The 11,396-nt window shown below is 45.5% G+C and overlaps 1 protein-coding gene across 1 annotated transcript in view; it reads right to left on the bottom strand.

Moving 5' to 3' along the window:
* Positions 1-736: 736 nt before the first annotated feature.
* LOC111141420 (attractin) overlaps positions 737-11,396 on the bottom strand; it is a 151,671-nt gene continuing 141,011 nt past the window's right edge. Inside the window, exons 27-29 of the mRNA XM_022493958.1 lie at positions 9,194-9,301; positions 3,939-4,053; positions 737-1,610 (exon numbers count right to left, since the gene is read on the bottom strand). Of these exons, the coding sequence (XP_022349666.1) occupies positions 1,486-1,610; positions 3,939-4,053; positions 9,194-9,301 (348 nt within the window). The 3' untranslated portion in view covers positions 737-1,485. The remainder of the gene's footprint in view (positions 1,611-3,938; positions 4,054-9,193; positions 9,302-11,396) is intronic.

Here is an 11,396-nt window from a genome sequence, read left to right as displayed (position 1 = left end):
CACTTTCCACATGGCATGGTTATTCCTCCTCATCCATTTTCTCCATGTGCTTTTCATCCTTCTTGGTGGTCACTGCCCTGCCCACAGCCAGCACCCGGGGCTGGGAAGGCAGATGCGGGTGCCGAGCCGAGCCTCTCCTGGAGGAGAGCGGGCAAACCAAAACGTTCCAGGTCCTTCTCCAGGCTCTGGCCATGCAGTTCCACCCGCAGCCTGAGGATGACCCAGCAGCTCAGGGCAGGCTACAGGGCACACTGCTGCTCTGACGCAGGGATCCCAAGCGCTGGCATGCTCTTTTCTGCCCAAGAGAGACACATGACATGGACGAGTCCCTTCCTCAGTGGTGTCCTGGCAGGAGCGGCCAGAAGGGCTGGAGCCAATGTCAGGCCTAGAGTGGGGGGTGGGGGGCAGGGGGCACAAGAGGACCACACCTTATTTAGTGCTCTTGTCTTTTGACAGCAACATCAACAGGAGCTTTCACAGTTTGGTCATTTCTGCTTTCCTCTCAGTCCCTGCTGCTAGGTTAAACGTTCCCTGGGGTGAGAAAATTCTTTCCTGGCTGCAAATTAGATTTTAGAAAAAGAGCAGATTGCCAATGGTAGCTATTTAAATTTTGTAAGAATGCAGGAATGCAATTATGGAAAAACTTAGGCTTACTAACTCTCCAATTGCTAGATCTATTTCAAGTCTAGGCACTTAGTGTGTGTGTGTAAGTGTGTGTGTGAGTGAGAAAGAGAGAGAGAGAGAGAAAGAGAGAGACAAGAGAGAGGGAGAGACAGAGGGAGAGGATTTCAAATGGATTAAGACTAAATTAATCAAGTTGCTATAGAAAACTACCTATTACATCAGTTTACATTCTAGGTAACACTGCTGACCTTGACATTTAAAATAGCCCCCTTCTACCTTAGTTTGGTATGATTCAAAAGAGATGGACCATTGTGAGTTCTCAACTAGAAAAAAGCTACTCCCTGCAAGAGAGAGATTTGCCTACGTCGTGCGAGAATAAGTAGCACATCTTTTAAAAAAGATAGCAGGCTTCAGATGAGAACAAATTCATTCATCTGACTAGTTTTTAAAAGACCATGTTCAAGAACGACTGGTGGTGAATGTCTACTTGTAAACACTACATCTTTTGTTTTTTTTTGCAAGTTGAGACGGCCCCAAGAACAGTTTTCCGCAAGTGAACCTGAGTGTCGCTCCCAGCTCTCTCACTGGCTCTGCCCCGGCCTCCTCCAGCAACAACTGGATCCCCCCTGGACCTGCTATTCAATCCATTATTTCCTATGCAAAAGTAAAAGGTTAGATGCTGGAGCACAGATGGGAGAAACCGGCAAAGAAAGCTTGTGAACATGCAGAGGAGTCGGATGTGTCGAGGGTTTCCAGTCTTCGGCCCGCTCCACGCAGCGTCTCCCCGCCTGCCCCCTCCCTGCAGACGGCGCCGGCACGCCGCCCCCCCTGGCTCGCTCACGGAGAGTCCCCAGCCCAGCCTCAGATGCAGGTCCCGGGCTGCGCGGGGGGCTGCTGCTTCCGGTTTCTCACGGCTCCTGACTTCTCTTTGTACACTATTGGCATCTGCTGAGAAATGTCCACCAGGGCGCTGGCCACCGCGAGACCTGGGGGGAGCCACGGGGAACACGTGGTGAGGAGCAGTTTGCTTTGTTTTTAAACATAATTTCAGAAGACAGTTTTTTGATTTTTGTTTTTTTACATTCCCGGGGTGCAATGAGCAAATAAATAAGTACAGAGGGGAAAAAACCTTCCTTCATTCCACACTGTGCTTCCCTCCACCCCGGCATTGCTTTCAGTAGTTTTTATATATTCTTTCAGGGTTTAGTGATGCAAACACAAATGCATATCCTCCCCCCCCACCACCACTTTTTACACAACAGATGTAGCTTGCTGTTCAGCAGATCAACGAAGCAAAGAGCTCCGCAGGGCAGTTGGAGCACTGAGACAAGATTACAGTCACGCTCTAAGTGCTACATTTTTCCTGCAGGCCTCCAGAAGGGTGCCAAGAAAAAGCAGCACTCTGTCAGTAAATTCAGATTCATTCCACATCACCCAGCCAGCACTAGTTATTTTCGTTATCTATCCTATGACCAGGTTAGGACAGACTCTGGGGCCAGGCTTTGGAATACCTAAGGATCTTTAACCATCCCATGCCTCAGTTTCTTCATTTGTAAAATGGGGACAATAACGTACAGGGCATGTGTGAGGAGTCACTGAGTGAACCCACGAGAACATCTGAGAATGGTACCCGGCTCGTCACCTCACCACCTCCATCACCTTTGCTTTAGGGACTAGTGGTTCCAGTCTTCGTTTTGTACTAGGAACTGATTCACCTGATGTTTGGTGGGGAAGGCACGGGTGTGGAGAGCTGGATTCTCAATGCATGGGAACGAGCCAGTGGAGGCTCAGAGCCCTGCTGAGGTCCTCAGAGGCCATGTTAGGGCCGCCTGTTACTTCACCTATAAAATGGAGGCATTGGGGGCAGTGGGGATAGATTTTATGTAAAGTGCCTGGTGTGCAGTGGGGAATCCACTGTTTGGAAACACTGTTTTGAGCAAAGGCAGAGCCAGGTGCTCTGGGAGTCCAGAGGAAGGACCATCTAAAATAGGGGGTAGAGAAGAGACCATCTAAAATGGGGGGATGGTCTTACTTGGGGAGGGTCTCAAGCAGTGAGTAGGCCTTCATCAGGAATTGAGGGAGATGGGCTGGGCAGGAAAGGCCACAGTATGGCAAGCCTGTCACTTCCTACTCTAGCCAGGGCCTTGCTCTCAGGGAGCACGGGCTGAGCTGGGAAGTGACAGGAGACAATGCTCTGGAGTTCAGGTCATTGCGTCATTCTGACCTTGACATGGGTAAGGCTGATTTAGGAGCTGAACTCATATTCCCAGGTGAGAGCAAATCAAGCAGTTTCCCTGTGAAATGAAGACAATAAAGCCTGGCCTGGCTGAGCCTAAAGGCCTCGCTCGTGAGGACCCAGAAACCATTTCAAGAGCTCAGCCAGAGGTGGCTTTGGATCTGAAGGCTGCACTCGCTGCAGAGCTCCGGGCTGGGCAAGGATTCTAGAACATACTTTATCACAGACACGAGGCTTTCTCTGGCTAAGGCAACCCTGACCCCCAAAATCATTTCAACTGAAAGCTGTCTAAAACGTATGGTGCATCTTGTCTGAGGCATCCCTCAGAGTATTCCACAATTGATCAGGATATTTCCAAAACTGTATTCCATATCTCCTTGGCCTTTGATAAGAGGATGTCTATTGAAATCATGATCTGTGTACTTGATGGAATTGCATAAAAGAAACTGGTAAAAACGTGGGGCAGTAAAGTATTAAAATATTTATGATAGTTACATGAAAAAAGAAGAATAAAAATGAGATCTATACAATTATTTCAACAAAGCTGGCCAGGGCTGGAAAGGAAAGAGAACAGTGAACACTGGTGGATTGTGAGTACATTTCTAAGACTTCGTATAAGTTGTTAAAACTGTGCCTTCTGTCTAAAACAGAGTGAAAGGCGAAAGAAATGCAGCAGTGCTAGAAATACCAAGTTGAGGGTGGCCAGCTTGAAGGGGCTAGCTGGGGCCACTAGAGTAGGTAAGACGATTGTGGATGAGCATATGGCTGGAGGGCAGAAGGCCTACAGTCAGGGCTGAGCAAGGGAGAAAAGCCAGAGCCGGCAAAAGGCAAAAGCGCAGCAAGGGAAGGTGTGGCCGGGAGTGTCACCACCGTTGGGAGGCCGAGGGAATGGGGTGCTCCCAGCTCATCCCTGGGAAGGAACCATGACCTCAGGACAGACAGTGTAGGGAACACCAGGGACAATGGGATCATCTCCCCGGATCCTCACAATGACAGGAGGTAGGCACAGGCCTCCGGTTCACTATCACTTCTACACCCATGTTCACGTCCTGTTCGTCACCGGCCCTCATCTACTCACCTGACTGCCCAGGAGGAGGGATTCCACCAAGGCCTCGAGGGAGCCTCACAAACACAGAGAGGACAGCAGCTCTGTTGCCAAAACACGGCTCCAGGGCAATGGGTTTGGGAATGGTCTGGTGGGAGATAACAAAGAACTACTTAAACCGGGGTTTCTCACATGTTAATGATGCAGCCTTCATTTCTGAATTTTTTTTTCATTTTTAATAAAAATTTAAATTCAATTAATTAATATATAATGTATTATTGGCCTCTGAGGTAGAGGTCAGTGATTCATCCATCTTTTATCAGTCTTATATAACAACCAGTGCTCATTACATGTCCATCACCCAGCTACCCCAGCCCCATCATGATTTTTAAAGATGTCCTCTCTTAGTTTCTATTGCTGTGTAATCTTGGTTGCTTACAGCAGCACTTATTTTTTTTATAATTTTATAATTTTTTAAATAAACATATAATGTATTATTAGCCCCAGGGGTACAGGTCTGTGAATCGCCAGGTTTACACACTTCACAGCACTCACCATAGCACATACCCTCCCCGATGTCCATAACCCCACCACCCTCCCCCTGGCAACCCTCAGTTTGCTTTGTAAGATTAAGTGTCTCTTACGGTTTCTCTCCCTCCCAATCCCATCTTGTTTCATTTATTCTTTTCCTACCCCCCAAACCCCCCATGTTGCATTTCCACTACCTCGTATCAGGGAGATCATATGATAGTTGTCTTTTTCTGATTGACTTATTTTGCTAAGCGTAATACCCTCTAGTTCCATCCATGTCGTCACAAATGGCAAGATTTCGTTTCTTTTGATGGCTGCATAGTATTCCATTGTGTATCTATACCACATCTTCTTGATCCACTCATCTGTTGATGGACATCTAGGTTCTCTCCATAGTTTGGCTGTTGTGGCCATTGCTGCAGGACTTATTTATTATCTAGCTCGGTTGGGCAAGTCAGAAGTCCAGAAGAGCTCCATAGGGTTCCTGCTTACAGATATAGGTCTGTTCATCCCTTCCATCAGTTCTGGGAAATTCCCAGCTCTTATCTCTCAAAGGTCTCCAGGATCTCAGCTCTTATCTTCACAGGTAGAAGTCAAGTTAGCATCTGGGCTGGCTCTTTTCTGCAGGCTCTAGGGAAGGATCTGTTCAAAGCTCTTTCAGGTGCCCTCAGGTGGCCGGCAGAATCCAATTCCTTGCAACTGTAGGTCTGAGGTTCCCACTTCCTTGCTGCAAGGGGCCACTCTCTTCCAGAGGCTTCCTCCCGCAGCCCCTCCAGCTTCAAATCAGTGCTGGCATGCCAAGTCCTCTGCATGTTTCCTCTTCTGCCACCACACAGAGAAAAGCCCCTCAGTGTCTTAAGGTCTCAGCTACCTTGGGATTTGTATGACTTCTGCCCAATCCCTTCAGAGCAGCACTTAGAATAGTGATGGACTGAAAAACCATGAGTGGGGAATCGTGGTGGCCATCTTTAGAATTCTGTCTCCATACCCCCAAATGTGTCATTCATTTTTTTCAATTTGGTTGAAGAAAATGACTTCTGGAACCGCTGTGGCTGCAGCACAGGGAAGGATGGGTTAGGTGAGAGGACAGTGGTTTAGATCAGTATGGTGACAGCGGCGCAGGTGTGTGCAGGGGTGGAAGACAGAACCAAAGACATGTGCTGATGGACTGACTGTCCGATGAGAATGAGAGCAAGCATGGACCAAGCACAACTCCAGGACTTCGGCCTGGAGTGGCTCAGATGATGTACGGAGTTGGGGGCAATATGCCAAGGGGAGGTACTGGGGGGATAATATCCACAGCTCAGCTTTGGATAGGTCAACTCTGAGACTGCTGCTAAGACAAGTGGGGATGCCGAGTAAGCAACCAAATGGATACAGGAGTTGGCGGCTCCCAGGAGAGCTCTGAGATCATGGTGTTAAGATGAACCCACGATGGAAAAGATCACTGCTGTGGGTCTGAATGTGTCCTTCTAAAATTCGTGTGTTAAATCTTAATGCCTAATACAATATTTGGAGGTAGGGCCTCTGAGAGGTGATTGGTGCCCTCATTAGAGGGACCCCAGAGAGCTCCCTAGCCCCTTCCACCACGTAAAGTCAGAGTGAGAAGGCACCATCTACGAACCAGGAAGGGGGCTCTCACCAGACACTGAATCTGCCAGAACCTTGATCTTGGACTTCCTAGCCTCGGAGATTCTGAGAAATTTCTGTCATTTCTAGGACACCCAGTCTCTGCTACTTTGTATGCAGCTCAAACAGACTAAGACGGACATCAAAGGAGTGAGTGTAGAAGGCGTGAGAGGAGGCCCAAAGACCGAGGCGGACCTGCACCGCTCTTAGAGGTGTGGGGAAATGGAGAGCATTGAATAGAGAACACTGAACCAGAGCAGCCAGAAGGTGAGAGTGTATGTGTCCTGGAAAGAGAGTCAGTAAAGCATTTGACAGAGTAATATGTATGGTGCCTCTCAGTACTTTCAATTTGTCTATTTTTCTTAATCCCACAAATTGTTATTTTATCATATTTGCTTAGATGTGTATATGCTTACCATTTCATTTTCTCACTCTTCCTTCTTATTCCTCAGTCCATCCTTCTGGGTAGTTTAACTTTCTCCCAGCACATCCTGCAGACATTTCTTTAGTACAGGTCTGTGGTGGTCAACTTTGCTTTCCTTCTCATTAGAAGAAATCTTCCTTCTGTCCTCGTTCTTGGAAGGCAGTTTCAGGGGCACGCTATCCTAGACTGGCAGTTCTCCTCCTGATGTCATTTGGAGACATTCTTCCACACTCACTTGGCTTCTGGTGTTACTAATGAGAAGTCAGCTTTGCTCTGTCATTTCCTTTTGGTGATCTTTTCTCCGCCCCCCCCCAGTTATTTTTTAATGTAATAAATACAGATAACATATACCATCTTAACCCCTTTTATTTTTTAAGACTTCTTTTATTTGAGAGAGAAAGAGACAGAGATAGCGAAGAGAACACAAGCGGGGAGGAGAGGGAGAACCAGACTCCGTGCTAAGCAGGGAGCCCAACACAGGGCTCAATCCCAGGATCCTCGAAGACAGAAGCGTAACCGACTGAGCCACCCAGGCACCCCCCTGCAATCCTAACCCTCTTATTTTTGTTTATTTATTTATTTGGTGGGGTGAGGGCGGGGAGGGTGAGAGAGAGCCCAAGCAGGGGGAGTGGAAGGGAGAGGGAGAAGCAGACTCCTTGCTGAGCTGGGAGCCCGATATAGAGCTCGACCCCAGGACCCAGGGATCATGACCTGAGCTGAAGACAGATACTTAACCAACTGAGCCATGCAGGCGCCTCCCCCGCCACCCTTTCTTCCATCCTAACCCTTTTTAAGTTTACACTTCAGAGGTATTAAGTATCATGTTGTTATGCAACCATTACCACAATCCATCTCCAGAACTCTTCTCCTCTCACAGAACTAAAACCCTACACCCATACTGACTCCCTATGCCCCTCTCTCCCAACCCCCTGACAACCACCATTATACTTCGTCACTGGGATTTGAATACTCTAGATAACTCAGAAAAGTGGAATCATACAGTATTTGTTTTGTGACTGGCTTATTTCACTTAGCATAATGTCCTCAAGGTTCACCCATGTTGTAGCATGCGTCAGAATTTCCCCCCTTTTTAAGACTGACTAATATTCCCTTGAGTGTATAGGCCACATTTTGCACACCCATTCATCTACTGATGGACATTAGGGTTGCTCCCACTTTTAGCTATTGTGAATAATGCTGCTATGAACATGGGTGTGCAAATGTAGCTTTGAGACCTTGCTTTCCATTCCAGCAGGTATATCCAGAAGAGGAACTGCCAGATTACAAGGCAATTCTTTTTTTTTTTTTTTTTTAAGGGAGACCAATACTGTTTTCCACAGCAGCTACATGATTTCACATTCCCACGAACAGTGCGCAAGCATTCCGATTTCTTCACACTGTGGCAATCCCACAATATAGTATAAAAGCCACTTTAGGTCTTCTTCTTTTATCCTCCATATTCTTATCATTTGTCACAGTTTCCATCTTCTTGTCTCTCTGTTCTGCATTCTGTGTAATTTCTTCAGATTCATCTTCCAGTTCAAAAATTCTGTCTTCACTTGTGTCTGACATGCTGTTTAACGTGTAAACTGAGTTATTTAAAAAATCTCAACCCCTGTATAGTCCATGTTTTTTTTTTTTTTAAGTTTATTTATCTACCTAAGTGATCTTTACACCCCATATGGGGCTGGAACTCACAACCCCGAGATCAAGAGTCACATGCTCTACCAACTGAGCCAGCCAGGTGTCTTCGTATGTTCCATTTCTAATAGTTCCATTTGGTTCTTTTTAAGATCCGGTCCTTTTTGATTTATGGTCTCCTCATCTTTACAACTCCATCTTTCCCATCTTTAAACATTTCAGACAGAGCTATATTATGTGCTTGAGATGCCGCTCTGACATGGGAAGTTCTGTCTAAACCACTGTCCATGGCGTCTGCTAACTCTTATTCTCAGTGGGTTGTCTCTCTGGTCCTCGGTGAGCTCTGATGGCTTGATCTTGATCTGTGGGGATCCTACATGGCTGGACTGGGGATGCTTTCCCACAGAGAGGATCTGCACCTACGTCAGCAGGGAGTCACGGTGTGTTACCAAGCTGGAACCACTTCAGACCACACATCGTTCTGGCTTGGGTTCACGATTTGTTCTTTTTGGGGGTGGGGGATAGGAGAGTATTCCCTGGGAATTACACCTACTTCCTTTGAGCTCAGTAATGCTTTAATAAGTATTTTAAAATTCAGGATCTATAGCTGTTTCCCCAGAGTATCTGAAATATTTCATTTTGCCAAAAGAGAAACTTTTCTCACTTTCTTCCTCATTTCCTTTTGGAGGAGTCAGAAATATTTATATTTCATGGAATGCATAGTGACTCATAATTTTTGCCCCTTTAAGAAAATTCCCTAAACTCCTTATAAAAAGCAATGTTGCAATTTAGCTCTTCTCCAATATAAATTTTAAAGTATTATGTCACAGAATACTTAATAAGAATTTGAGACAAACCATTTATATTTTCAAATTCTTTGACCACGAGAATGCTTAACAACATGAATGAAAGACTGAAAAATGAAAGCAAAAGAATATGTGACAACATCAGTGTGCTGTCTGATGGCTAGAGAGAGAGAGAGAGAGGAACACATAATTACGAGGCAATAGAATAAGGCTCTTGTTCTCTACAAGTTTTCGGGACTTTTGAATCACGTTCTCACCTTTATACTCCCCCCAATAAGATCAGGAGGCTCTTCATCTGTTTCCAAGGCAACGTTTACGGAGGCAAAGGGGCGACTGGCCATCTGCTGCATCTCTCGAAGAAGTTGCTACGGAGTAATATTGTGGCAAGTGTTAGCAGACCGAGTGCTGAGGGGAATTTAATAAGGGATGCGACATATTAAAAGTACCTCATCCTCCCCGCTTCAAACAAATCAAGTCCAAAACGTTATTTTTGAGACAGCTGGAGAAAACTGGACACAGACCAGGTATCATCAGGACTTACTAAATTTTGTTGGATGTGATGACAGCACTATCGTCATATATTAAAGAAAAAAAGTCCTTACTGGTTAGAGATACAGGATAAGTACTGATGGACAGAGTGCTGTGGTGCCTGCTTGTTAAGTACATGAAATAAATGCCAGAGCCCTGTCTCCTCGTGTTTTTATTACTAAAGCCAGGCTTTCTTCCTTCCTACTGAAACTTGTACTGAGACCACAGATAGGAATGGAAAGAGCTCTCTGTTCCCAGGGGTGGTATAAGCTGAAAACAAAAACATGTCAAGTCTGGCACAGTGACAGGTACAAGCAGGGGCTCTGGATTTAGGGAGGCTTGGATATGAATCTTTGATCCAAAGCTTTCTAGCTGTATCACCTTAAAAAAAGGTGTTTAAAGTCTCTGGGCTTCAGTTCCCTCTTCTCTGAAATGGGTTTTTAATGTGCTAAGAGTGTTAGCAGGTTCAAAGGAAACATTTCAAAACCCAGCTCAGCGCCTTGCACATGGTGGGATCAATATATATCAATCACGTGTCATTGAGGATATTAGCAATCTGGGCACGTCACTGAAGCCTGGAGGTCGGTCATTCCATGGAAGACAACCAGGCCTGACTGCAAACCGCCCACTTGGAACTATGGTAGGAAGGAGATAGAATCTTAGTCTGGATAGATCAGGGCTCTGTTTTAGAAGGATATTTTTATCTTAAACATTTTCTTAAAACACTAACATTCTACATCTCGTCAAGCTGTTGGTCCACTTACTCAACAAATACAAGCGGCAGCCCTACTTTGGGTTCTGTGCTATTCCCAGAGCTGGAGTCACAGCAGGACAGAGCGCCCACGCTCCTCCGGTTTGGAAGTTCCTTTGGGAAGAGTGCAGGAGGTAATGTGTGTAGGCGTCTAGTGGGCACTTCAGGAGTGTCAACTGCTATGACTTCTATAATAAATCCCAGTAAGTCATTTCTTCTACAAATCTGAGAGGGATAAGCCATGACTGAAGCTGGGGAAAATGCCGAAATATATTCTCAACAGCCGGGTTCACAGTTAGAGAAATTTTAAATGGCAAGGGTAAAAGTTTAGTTAGTTTGTTGATAAACACTGTTGTCATAAGCATACTTTTTTAGGGGTGGGGGAATTCTTAAAGAAGTTTAATCTGGGACTTCTAAAGAAATTTAAATGATTTAAAAAATAATATGCTGAGGGAGCCTGGGTGGTTCAGTGGGTTAAGGCCTCTGCCTTCGGCTCAGGTCGTGATCCCGGGGTCCTGGGATCAAGCCCCGCATCGGGCTCTCTGCTCACCAGGGAGCCTGCTTCCCTTCTTCTCTCTGCCTGCCTCTCTGCTACTTGTGATCTCTGTCAAATAAATAAACAAAATCTTAAAAAAAAAATAATATGCTGAAGAAACTATTATTCTTACGGAACCTAAATAAAGCCTATCCTAACCCTGCAAGGTAGGAATCTTCTAATTCTTCCTTCCTCCTTGATAAAGCATGTTCTCTGGTGTGGCTGAAGAAAAGAAAACCTCTTCTTCACCAGACATTCACCATTCCTACAGAATGAAGAAATATCTTTTTAAAATTTTATTTAGAGTCATAAGCATACTTTTAAAAAACCTTTTCTACAAGGTGTTCATCCTCTCCATATTTTCTTTCAAGTATGTTGCAAACATTTTCTAGTGGGCTGTTTGTCTTCATTGATTTATTCTTGATATACTTTATTACTTTTTATGCAGGCAAATCGCTACTCTACTGTGCTTCTATCATCTTATCTGAAAATAGTAACTTTGCCCCTTTCCAATAGTAATAAAATTTATTTCTCTTTCTCAGAGTGCACAGCCTAGAATGTCCAGAACAGAATTAAGTGACAATGGGGACTACAGGACTAGGCACGTGGCCTGTGAGGACCGAAGTCCCAAGTTTAAAGCCCAGTT

Source organism: Enhydra lutris, unplaced genomic scaffold, assembly GCF_002288905.1.
Source record: "Enhydra lutris kenyoni isolate GAN:26980312 unplaced genomic scaffold, ASM228890v2 scaffoldscaffold6, whole genome shotgun sequence".
Classification (NCBI taxonomy): domain Eukaryota; kingdom Metazoa; phylum Chordata; class Mammalia; order Carnivora; family Mustelidae; genus Enhydra; species Enhydra lutris.
The sequence above is the reverse complement of the archived record's forward strand: the minus strand, read 5'-3'. Positions and strand labels throughout refer to the sequence as shown.